The following is a 12,465-nucleotide window of genomic DNA, read 5'->3' on the forward strand; positions in this document are numbered from 1 at the left end:
CCTCTCTAACCAGTCCGCTGTGCTTACTTCTGGAATGTTCCATATTCAAAAAGTGTTTGCCCATCCATGTCAGTCCCCTCAAGTGTTCAAAAGGGAGCGACAGATTGACAGACAAACGGAAAGCGGAGGGTAAGGCTTTGTGACAGATGGAGACGGGCTCGTCCTTACGGAGCAGTCAAACTTTCTTTGTAACCCTTCAAAGCAGGAGTCCTCCATCCCCGATTCACAATTCCATTCCCACGGCGCCCGAGTACAGTGCCTCTCCTCCACCGTTCAAGTGCAAATCCACACCGTCAAAGGACTTGCCAGTCTCGCATAACCCACCTCTCCGACGCCCGGTCTAATTTATCTCCGCGCTCCTCGGCGTTTCATACGCGGATCTCGTCATCTTCATCCTCTAAGAAAGACGAGAAGTTGCTCTCTTCCTCCGGCGGGGCGCTGAAGGTGGCGCTGTCGGTGTCTGCGGCGTAGATGTGGCTGTTTGGCTTCTCGTCCAGCGCGGCGGAGCCGGAGCTGGACATGGAGCAGCTGTCCAGGTGCTTCAAGTGTTTGGGCTGAATCTCGGGAGTGTACTCTGGAGTGTAGGGCCCTCCGTCCTCGGGCCGCAGATCAATGGAGCCGGCAGGTTGGAGAGAGGCCTGCTGCTGCGCGTCCTCAGTCTCTTCATCTTCCCCCGTCTGCTCCTCCGTGTCCGCGTCCGTTCTCGGCTCGATGCTGTCCTCCTCCTCCTCCTCGCCGTGCTGGCTGCAGGGCGGCGAGGCGCGGCCCTCGCTGCTCTTCCCCTCCTCGTAGCCCAGGTCGTCGTCCTCCTTCTCCATCACGCCCAGGATGTCCCCCAGCATGGACGGGCCCAGGTCCACGTGGAAGGACATGACCGAGTCGGCGCGCTTCATGCCGCCGACGTGCGGGTGGGAGCTCTCGGGCAGCTCCGTCAGCTCGCCGAACCGCCGCTCCTCCAGCTCCAGGAAGTGAGCGGCCGCGTCCCTCCCGTCCAGCTCGTCGTGGGACTTGAAGGGACTTGAAGAGAGGCTCTTCGCTCCCATGCCGTCCCCTCTGTTCTCGTCATTAAGGAACGGCAGAGACATGGCGTTCTTCACGTAAGCGGGCGACCCCCCGGGGGCCAGCAGGGCGCCGTCGCCGTGCTCGTCGACCCGGGTCACCGACTGGGAGCGCTTGCTGCTTCTGAAGGTGCGTGAGAGGAGGCCCGGCCGGGGCGAGCGCGGGAAGGATGTGGTCTCCGGGGGAGGCTCCCCTGAGCGCGTGCTGAGGAAGGAGGTGTCTCCGAACGCGTCGCCGCTGCGCCCGACGTGCATGGTGTGGCGAAAATCCCCCAGGGGGGCGCTGATCATCTCCCGGGTCAGGTCCATGCGGGAGCGGCGCTTCGTCTGGGAGGACGACGACACCAGCTGCTTCAGGATGGGCATGTTGGCAGATTAGATGTCTAGTTTTTGACAGAAGGGGCAGTCAGGCTCCTAAAAAGGGCATCCAAGATATCAGCAGACTCCTGTCAGAGGCCTGGAAATGAATATTGATGCTCCTTATATCCACTCAGTCAGGGAACCTGAAAATTGAAATAAAATACAATAAATTAGGGAGACACCCAGACACACATCTTGAACATTAAAAATCAAACCACTTCAAAAATCGCTCCAACCAAGACAGATTTACTGGCGCCTAATGAATAAAAATGGCTTGAATCAATTGCAGCAGAAAGAAAATAAACAAAATCTATCGTCCATCCGCTGCATGGCTCTTTTAGTTTGGCGTAAAGTCTTTTCACTCTTGGCTGTTTAATCCCAGGAATAAAATAATAAAACACTTCTCTGCAATTTCAAAGGTTCCAGTAATTGAAAGAGCTGAAGCCATCAATTATGCAGCTCCGTAATGATAAGCAGCAGTGTTTCGACATCTCTCTGAGATGACCTCTAAAATGCACTGGAAATAAGATGGGGAGCAGCGCCGCATTTCACTCTGAAATAGCATTATAAGTGGGAGCAAAAACACCAGCCGCAGACCGGTGTTAAATACAGAGGAATAGCTGAGGGCTGCCGGGGATTTTCTGGTGTGAAGCTCATGCTGACTGCACAGCTCACTCTCTCTTGCCTTCTAGTGACAAAAAAAAAAAAAGTCACTTGGAGAAGCATCAAAGAGCCGCACTGCCGCGGCCGCCGACGACACAGATGCATTATTTTGACAAATGCATGCAGAATTGTGATCAGAGAAATGAGGAGCGACAGCAAAATATTCTCGATCTATCTTCTCTCTCTGACAACAGTTGTTCTAGCCCCGAGAGGCCTGTGACTGACGGCTTATAGGAAGCGTGCTCCTGCATTATTGAGAACTCGGAGGAAACTTGGCCGCACGCTGCGAGCCAGACGCGGCTGCTTCCTCAGGTGGTGCGCCGGAGGACGTTTCATTAACTATATATCCCCAAAAACATTAAGCACATGAAAAGAACTTCACCATGGTGGTCTGCAAAAAAAAAAAAAAAAAAAAAAAAAAAAAAAAAAAAACCCAAATGCAGGCGGTTTTCTGCAGACATCAAAAGCGCACGCATGTCTGAGTGCTGGATGGAAAATATCTATGGCTGCACATAAAGGAGAGAAGAAAAAAAAAAAACAGCTCACCTCGCTGTCTCAACTGTGCATCTCTCCGGCTTGCATCTCTTTATTTGTGCAAGCACAAGATTATAAAACCAGTGAGTAACTTCACCTCGACTTTGGGCTTTCATACAAACAAAACATCCTCAAGCCAAAAGCTGTTTTCGGTATCAGAGCCTGTGGGGGACTTCAGCTGTTAAATGGCAGGCGTTTTAGCGCATTGACCTGGTTCTTTCGTCTCCAACCCCCCATATTTGCCAGCTGAGACTCTCCTCTTCCTGTTAATGCCCTCACCTGCTTCGGTTTCCATAGAAACACCCTCCTGCAAGGAAGCAAGCAACAGCGCTTCCTGTCAGAGGCTGCAGACGGCTTTAGGGTTCACAGACACTTGCAGCGCGCGGCTCCCTGAGTCAGAGGAAGAATCCGCCTTCTCAATCTGGCGCCAGCTCAGTTTCACCCACAAACGTCGACCGAGTTGTTATTTTCTGTGTCGTGAAACAAAATATAATCATTTTACAGCAGGGAGCTGCACGGATAAAAGAATGCGTAAAGCATAGCAGCATTTTTCCGAGTAAAGCTGGGTCACGATGTGCAAACTTTCCCTGAACTCTGAATGGTTTCATCAAGATACACAAACAAGATCACTTTTCTTGTGTTAAAAGATCCATTTATTATTAAAACTCTTTGTGGTGGTTTGTTTTGAGGGAAATAATGATGGCAAAATAATTCCCATCCAGCCAAAAAAAACCAACAAAAAAAAAAACTTTTTTTTTTCCCTCCATGAGTAGCTGCTTCTGGGTGGCATAAATAGGGGAAAAAACAACCAGCGGATCAAACAAGTAGAGATGGTAAAAGCTTCGCCTCCCACCTCTCTTTTTCACCCCTCAGGCCAGGATCAAGCTGAAAGGCTCGGCGGTGCTCAATGCGGGGACGAGGATGCAGACATTTGTTACAGACCACCAGGCAGACTGGATTTCGTCAGCTGAATCTAAACCAGGAAGCTCTGCAGCGGCAGCGTTTCTCCTTTACCCTAATTCACAGACCTGAGGAGCTTATATTTATGGCTTTGTCAACCTTTGCGGAAGTGTGTGCATGCACTGTGTGCATGTGTGTGTGTTCATGTGAATGAGAGAGTCTAAAAGGGCCTGAGAAGACAGCAGTTGGCGTGGGAACCATTGGGCCGCAGTAGGAGGGGGGGGGGGGGGGGTGTTGACTTTATAAACAGACTTTCACAACACACATGGTCCGAATGCAGCGGAGTCTATTGGAGACACAGAATGTGAAACAGACGCGATGAGCGAATGAAGCACGACTGCATCGTTTCAGTCGGACACTCGTGCTTCTGAAAACACACCGACACACATGGCGGCGACCCGCAGACCTTGTGCCCTGTATGATATGTGCAGATTATAAGGTTGACTGACCTGCCCTTATGTGGTATTTCTCAACTGCTGAGTAAAAAGCAGCGGAGCATGCAGGCCTGAACGCTGCCATGAACTGAGAATCTTTTCAAACTGCTCTGAGTCTCACATCTTCTCACTTTAGTGCATGGAACAGAATTTATGTTAGAGCTATCAGAATGCGACTCCATGTGCACACACATATTACAACAAGGTTAAAACGATTATACAGACCTAGTCTTAATGCATAAGATGTTATTGTGTTTGCATAAACTGCATAAAATAGACATTTTGTTGAAAAGCGAGCAAAGGTTTTTGCACTGTTGGAGGAAACCCAGTAAAAACGTAAACATGCACAAGAAGAACACGCAATCGCTGCACAGGAAGACTCCCAAACTAGACTCGAGGCCATCTCACGATGACGTGACAGAGCTTAACCACTACACCACTATGCAGCCCGATATAGTTGCTGCAGTCACACCTAAACGCCATATTCAGATGCGACATAACAAGGAGTGGCTGCAGGTTAACTCTCTGGATCAATCGCTACAATAATTAACATCCCGAAATTAAGATTTCATACTTCAGATGACACACACACTTCAAAAACTCTCACCGGGAGATGAAATATTTATATGCATGAGCAGATATACAGATCTAAACCGCAAGGGGGGGAAAAAAAGAAAAAACATCGACAGTCTGAATAAATTGTGTTTAAGACCGCAATAACTTTTCACACCTTGTCAATATCCCTCTGCTGAACCAGTCAATACTAATACACAGGAAGAGATCACTCCGACACAAAGACACACACTCAAACATGACTTATGGCCCATTTCCAGAGCTATCGACGCATCTCCTCTGTGCTAATTTCTCCTGCGTGTCCCTTTGTCTGTGAGAGGAAGGCCACTGCAGTCCGTCTGCATCATTTGAAGCCACTGACCTGGATGGACAACCCAGTGACCTGAGGGTGAAAAAGCATTTGAGGGTAGGAGGCCACTTGCACCGCAGATCTGGAGAGACGGAAAACGCTCGACAGATCACAGGGTTTGCAAATACGCAGTCTGTTTGGAGAAATTGTGACTGGCGCGCACGTCTGAGAGCAACACCACTGAGAGGGATATAGAGAGCAGTAATAGCCGAGCGCGAATGCTCCAGTAATTAAGCAGACAAATGGCCTCTGGTAGATAGGTATCTGCCACGCAACTCAGTTAGTGGGCCTGAATGTCTCATTTAGGAAGGAGCAGCCAAAGGACAAACAGTGGAAATCACATTATCTCTCAATCACACAAATGGGGAACAACAGACATCAAGCAGATGATACCCTCCGAGATAAACACAGCAATGAGAAAGCAAGCAGCCCTAATGAGAATTTACAAATAAAGCCCTCCTTACCAGAAAGCTAAATTTAGCCGCTACCAAAATGGTCTACTTGGGAGATCCATTAAAAAATAAAAAAACAAAAAGACGGTCCATTAGCTCATGACGTGCATTTGTAGAAAAGAAAGAAGCTGACCTACTGAGTATCTCAGATGCATTTCAAAGAAACCCAAAGGCTCATTTTAATTGCATAAATCCATTCTGGTCCAAAAACAAATCTAGCACTGAATATGAGGAGAATGCCGCTCGATGGCAACCAGCTCCGTTATTACGCACTGATGAGCCGAACTGATGAACCAGTTTAGTTTGTGTTACTCAAAACAGATGCATTTCTTCTAATACGTCTTCTCTCTCTGTCCTTCTGAATGACATTCTTTTGCGCCAATTGTCTACTGAGGACATGAACTGCAGACACCTTGCCGACAAGACGGCAAACTGCCAAAAAAGTCAATAAAGACACATAAAATCAAATCACAGCAGATTGCGATTTGTCAAATAAATAGAGATAAATAAACCCCCCCAAATACTGCCTGTGAGAACATGAAGATTAAAAACTTTTTTTTTTTTTGTGGGGAGCCTAAAAGGAGCAAAATAACTCATGTTAGTTGTTTTTTTTCCTTCTTCTGTGCCCGCTTACACCTGACAAGCTGGTGCGAGGCTGTCTGTTATGCTAATGTCACACCTCGCCCAGCAGGGCCCTCTGCTCGGCAAAGATCAAAGAACAACACATTTTTAGAGCTTCCTCGCTAATAAAAGTGCCTGCAGCCTTTTTGAATCTGTATTCATGTTGGTGCGCGCCAAATGTGGAGCGATCGTCAGATCAATGAGGGGAATATTTGAGCCGCGCACCTCTCAGGCTGGAAGAACAGACTCGCGGGAGCGGCGTTTAAAAATAGCACTCACTGTACTCGTAAGTTGATTGTGCAAAGTAGCAGACCTTCAATTCCACATTATCAGAGCGCCGCTCGAGAGTGTCAGAAACTTCCTTCTGCTTACACAGGCAGAAGAGGGAGAAAGTGATGGACGGATAAAGGCGAGGACGGAGCGCGATGCCACATCTTCAAAAAAAAGAGCCCCGACAGCCAATGAGGAGGGTGTCTGGCAGAAAACAGGCCTGCAGCAAGTCGGCTTGACATGTACCAGCTGACCTCTGATACCCGGGAGGAGATGACTTGTCTCTTTTACATTTACAGCCAACACAGCCTCCAGACACGACACCCCATCTCTTTCCTCGTGTTCTCGGCTGTGATGAGGCCGACAGCTTTTTTATTGCGGCGGCAAACGGCGGCCGGCGGCCCGGGAATGCATTCCGCTGCAGCGCGTTCGAGACCGAAGCGTATTCCGCCGCTTAAACAAGGCCGATAAACACGATTTCCATGAATTACAATGCCTTTTGGTGAGCAAACAATGCCGTTTGTTCCCATTCTTTCTGTCATGTCAGATCTGAACAATAACAGCTGAAATTGCAGGTCAGCGTCAACATCATCTGTGTGTGGAGGATAAAATACGAGAAAAGGGCGGGGGGGGGGGACGGAAATTGGACCCGTGCTGGCATCTTGAGAGTGTCAACATAATCAGCGAGAATGACGTCCGAAATGTGCCAGGAACAACAACAACTTAACATTATGCTGAATGTTTTCAGTAATGAGAAACAGCTAAAACCCCTCCAGAGTTTTTTTTTTTTCTTTCCCTTTCTCTGCTCTGCTCCAAGGTCAACGACCAGCCTCATTTAACCACCTCCCCCCCTGCACAAAGACTCGTCCAGCCGCGGATGCCAACAGAATCACAAGAACGGACTAATTATCGCCGAGATGGATGGTTGACACCGGCAACCTCAGACCTGCAATTACTCCACATTTTCTCCCAAAAAGCGGCGGATTCATACTTGTGTATGATAGAAGTGTTTGTGGATACGTCCACAGGAAGGGCAGGGAGAAAATGAGGCAGCGAGCCCTCCCATCACTCCGGAAACGATCCCCGCCTGCCCTTCCTGACCGCTCGGTGTGTAAACAGGGCTTTACTCCATCATACTGTATTACAGTCGGGCTTTCCAAACAAACAGCCCATATATCTCCATCAACGCCGAGTTTCAATCATCCGCAGGTTGTGTGGGCCCGGCCGCCGACACGGCGCGTCATCCGGCGGCGGATCCAGCAGGTATCGATGCGCGGCGTGTCAGCTTCAGTGACTTTAATTATTTTCAAGGATGAATAAAAAAACTGCATGGTAGGTAGTTGAGTCACAACAGCTGATGACAGCTCTGGCTTCAGTCCCAGGAGTCAGTGCGGTGGGCGTCTCTGCAGCTCGCCGCGCCAGAGGAACACGGTCACAGTTTGAAACGCTCAAAGAGGGAAACTTGTAGCAGGCAATGAGAAAAAAAAACATGTAGGGAAAATTATGGGATTGTAGCTTTAAGGTGTCAGAGCGTCATAATTAAAGGGTCAGAACAGTAGAAAAGAGGAGAAAAATACAGGCTAGGCGAGGAAAGCCAAAGCAGATTTTTTTTTCTCTTTTTTCTTTAAAAAAAAAAATAAATAAAAAGGATAGATCCTCAGGTCCATTTACACAACAATGTTTTAAAGTGAAAAAGGACTTTTCTTTTAGTACATTTACATGACAACAGTGAATAGAGCCACTGAAAACTCGTTTTTAATTGGCTGCCAAGGCAGAACTTTTCGAAAAGGTTCTGACTCAGGCCTCATTTACATGGGCGGCAACATTTCAAGCGAGAGTGCATTGTTTTGGCTTTTTCATTTCAGAAAAGTTTCACGATGCCATGTTTGTTACTTCAGAGACGGTTTCAACTTTCTTAAACATTACTGCTACCACAGTGGTAGTAAACAGCTCTTCTGCTTGAGAGATGAACCACAACAACAACGGCGGCCTCCAGAGCATCATGACTCCCAATCCTCCATATCCTCCTGCACTTGGTAGCTTGATAGTTGATATTCACCAGTAACCACAATCCAACTCGGTCGTCTGTCCACGTGACTGACCCGTGTACCCGCCATAGTCAATGTTTACAATGTGGTCGAGAATCAAAACCACATCACTTTCAATGTTTCTGTCATTTTCAGGTAAACGGACATCATTTTCAAAACACTGCCACGCAAACCAGAAACTTTTCCGAGGCAAAAAGGAAAAATTAATGCACTCTCTCATGAAATTCTGTAAACAAGGCCTCAGTTGTTGCAGCTGCTTTTGAAAAAAAGTATTGAAATGTGTATTCATGGTACAAAAGGTCAATCTCTGCCTTCTAGAGAATCGATGTCGGCATGAAGCCTACACAGCTTCGTAAAATGTCTCATTAAATATTATATGATAAATATTAAAAAAGAGTTGCATATTAAAACCATCCATTCTTAAAGGGATACTTCAACATTTTGGCAAATTGGCCCATTTAGCGCAATTCCTTAGTCATTTCGAACAGCATACTTACTTTTTTTGTGAGGGCGAGCTGTTGTTTATTCAGAGGCGAGTCGGGGAAGGTTTTCTGGACGGACACAATGGAAGTGGGCGGTATTTTTGCTTCCCCTCGTCAAACTCGTCAAATACACAATCCAACAACCCCAAAACACTTTGGTGGACATGTTATAATCCGCACATTCACTACGCTGTGAAATATTAATGCAAAATTACCAGATTGAGTTGTTTTTGTGAAGATTGCTAAGACGGAACTACTTACTAAACATGGCGTCTGGGCGTAGTGATTTCAAAAGAAAAAGTACTTCCCAGTATTTGCTTCAGTGTCGTTACGCTACAATATTATTTGTCGGTGTTCCACAGCGTCGTGAATGTGCAGATTATAGCGTGTCCACCAAAGTGTTTTGGGGTTGTTGGATTGTGTATTTGATAAGTTTGACGAGGGGGAACAAAAATACCACCCACTTCCATTATGTCCGCTGCGAAGCCCTCCTCAAACTCACCACAGAACAGTAAGTACGTTGTTCGAAATGACTAAGGAATTGCGCTAAATGGGCCAATTTGCCAAAATGTTGAAGTATCCCTTTAACAGTCACAGAATCTTTTTTCTGCCTATATATTTATTGTTAACAGCAACCAGGCAACTCTAATGACTCAGGAGATTTATATAGTGAATGTTGTGAATTCTGTTTCAAACTTCAAGAAAAGTCAATTCATTCTGAGTAACAATAGTTGAGTATTTTTCCAACTGTGTATATTTTGGCTGTTAAAGCTGCCAAAAACAACAAAAGAATACGAGACCCCGCCCATTGTCTGTTGCTACAATGTCAAATTTATGTAATATTTGCATCTTTTGTGACGGGGAAACAGGATAGCAGTTCGAGAATAAACACTTCCTCCGACTCACAAACCCAGGCACATGGGGTCACAAAGCAGCATGCCACATAAAACCACAACACAATGCAGACAAACAAAAGACACGGGAACAAACACACAACTCACACAGTGACATACAACAACACTTTTTGGAAAACACATGTTGGGGCAACCATGGGAGTTAATTCAAACCTACTTTAATCCATAGTCTGACTTCTAGAATTCATAAGTTTCTTTATTCATTCATTCATTTGTGGCATGAGCTTAAGCATAAGCTCCACATCCTTTTACAAACTTGGAAAAAGTTCAATCTGCCCTCTGTAATAATCCTGAAATTCACTATCGCCATCTTCTGAGACATTCCAGGAAAATAGAAACAGTTTATATTGGCATTTCCTGGAATGCGAGGGGGCTGGACACAGGACGCACATATCGCCTCAAATGAGCACACGAACTGCAGACATGTTCAAACATGGATGCAGAACCATACAGTCGGAGGCCACAAATAACACACTTTGACTGCAGCAGTTCCCACGGTTGTATTTCTGAAATGCCGCTTATTTCCAAATTAAAAAGCAAAAGAGCACAAATTTGCTCACTTCTGTAAACAAAACTCATAAGCAGGTTGTGTTTCCTGGGACGGGAGCCAGCATCTGCTGTCTACGCTGCGCTTCGCCCAATAAGAGAAGTGCTTGGCACCGAGTCCGACGCCACGAGGAGGCAGGATAACTTTCACCTCCAGGCACTAAACACTTCTCCTGCAGGCAATTAAATACTTGGTAATTTATGAAACAGACGACAGTGAAGCGAGCACATCCTGTGCAGGCTGGTTCAGAATCGCCGTGCTCCTCCTGAGAAGCATTTCTGGGGGGGGGGGGGGGGGGGGGGGGGAAGAAAAGTAAACAGGCTAAGCCTCGCACACACACATCTCAGCCAAGAGACTTGCCTGTTTGCTGTGTCATCAACCTGAATCCATCACACTGTCCAGAGAGAGGACACACACTCACACCAGTGTTCTCAAAGTCCCCTGCATGTTTTTGGATAAGATGGGTCAAATGTCACGCCTAAAGCCGCAAAAACAAAGAAAGCCACCCAATTCGCCAAACAGGCAGAGATCTGAGATAACATTATCTCCTCCAACAATTGCTGGGAATGCCGGTGTTGACGGAGTGAAGGCCGACACACACGAGGCCGACACCTCATAATGCCGGCCCGCGACCTCATCCGGCGCCCCCGCTGCCAAGCAAACCCAGCGGCGCTGCCAAGTCCGCGGGCTCTGGGACACGTGGGCGATGAACTGGACAAACAGAACATGTGTGCTCGGGAGTGTGTGATGCAGCTTATTGTCAGCTGTCTGGCCGTGTAAACCAGGGCTGGCTCATTTCAGAGGGAAAATGGAAAAACAAGAAGCTGCTGCATTTATTATTACAACTTCTATGAATTAAAAGTAGCATTGAATGGTTTAGAAGGTTTTTGCTGGTAATGGTGATTCACACTGTGTGAATAGTGAGCTGTTCTACATGGACAAGGCACACAGCCTCACAAAGTGATTGGAGGTCTACAGTTCGGCATTCTGCGTCCATCTTTGTTTCTGCACTCACCTTACTTTTTCAAACTACAGCTACCTCTCAAATTAAAGTGAAGCAGGTGTAGACCAATCATCATGCATGCAGGCCAGGACCAGGGGTCACGTGTGGGCCTCACAATGCTGTTCCACAGTGTCACAATACAAGCTCCTCACTGCCCCTGCTAAAGGGAGTGAGCTTTTTCGGATAGTTTCACAAGTTCTAATCACTACTGCAGCTTTAACCATTCCCTCCAGAAATGAATCATTTGAATCAGTTTCACCCTCAAATATTTCCAAACAGACCCACAATATCAATAAATTCTCACATTTGAAGCCACAAAGCTTATTTCTCCATTTAAAACATCAAGAAAAAGATGAGAAAGCAAAGAGAGCAGGGATAAGAGACCTGATTCCCTCCTGTGATCTTGCTTCAGATTACAATCAGGCAGATTCTGGGTGGGTCGCCGGCACGAGGAGGACAATAATAGCTGCCTGGAGGCGTCAGCTGCCTCGCGCACCGTGCGCTCAATTCAACTGATTAAAACCGGAAACTACATTTCAAGCCGCGTCCTGTCCGATAAAAGGAAAAGAAAGAAAGAAGAAAAGAAAAGGCAGGTTTCCTCTGGTTTAGTTTTAAGTGTGAGTAGAAGCACAAAGGCACACGCGCTTACCGAGCATCCCATTCATAAAGCCGCTCCACTTTCAGGCCCCCAGCAGGTCGGCGGCGGCGCTGCGCTCATCAAAAAGCTCCGGAGATGGGAAACAGCAGCTTTTTTACGAGTCGCAGAATTGAGAGAAAAAAAAAAGAGAGAGACGGAAGCAAAGGCACTGTCGGGTCGTGCAGCTTTTCTTTGTTGCAGAAATATCAAGTGTCGCTGTCACCGCATCCTCTGAAGGAGCGCTTCTTTCTGCCGCGGAGCGCTAAAGTCACCACGACGCGTCCTGCCGTGCGGGCTGGACACGCCCTCTTTACATGGCCGCTTAAAGACGCAGACAGCCTCTCCTCCGGAATACACACCTGGGTAATGAGCACGGAACATTCAACTTTAACCCCGCCGCTAAAATCTAGCTTCTGCATAATGTCACTGTTCTGCATCTGATGCTGCATGGCGAGGCAAATGCAATTCTATAGCAGTATCCCATAAGAAAAGTATTCAAAGAAGAAAAGACAGAGTGAAAACTTGATTGAATCAAAATGTCTAGAATAAATACGATCTTT

General features: G+C 47.1%; 1 protein-coding gene across 2 annotated transcripts; it reads right to left on the reverse strand.

The window, feature by feature from the left end:
* Positions 1-12,155, reverse strand: cdc42ep4a (CDC42 effector protein (Rho GTPase binding) 4a). 2 transcript variants are annotated; one of them, XM_030090308.1, is made up of 2 exons: positions 11,918-12,155; positions 1-1,561 (listed from the first exon to the last, which is right to left on the reverse strand). In XM_030090308.1, the coding sequence occupies exon 2, from the start codon at positions 1,422-1,424 to the stop codon at positions 369-371; it is 1,056 nt and encodes a 351-aa protein (XP_029946168.1). In that variant the 5' UTR covers positions 1,425-1,561; positions 11,918-12,155; the 3' UTR covers positions 1-368. The 2 variants fall into 2 exon arrangements, with proteins under 2 accessions (XP_029946168.1, XP_029946169.1); XM_030090309.1 differs by lacking the exon at positions 11,918-12,155 and adding an exon at positions 2,628-2,764.
* Positions 12,156-12,465: the final 310 nt, after the last annotated feature.

The sequence above is a fragment of the Salarias fasciatus genome, chromosome 4 (genome assembly GCF_902148845.1).
Source record: "Salarias fasciatus chromosome 4, fSalaFa1.1, whole genome shotgun sequence".
NCBI lineage: Eukaryota > Metazoa > Chordata > Actinopteri > Blenniiformes > Blenniidae > Salarias > Salarias fasciatus.

Bases quoted from the DNA above. Each gene is read 5' to 3' on its own strand.
- cdc42ep4a (XM_030090308.1), bottom strand. From the start codon at position 1,424: ATGCCCATCCTGAAGCAGCTGGTGTCGTCGTCCTCCCAGACGAAGCGC.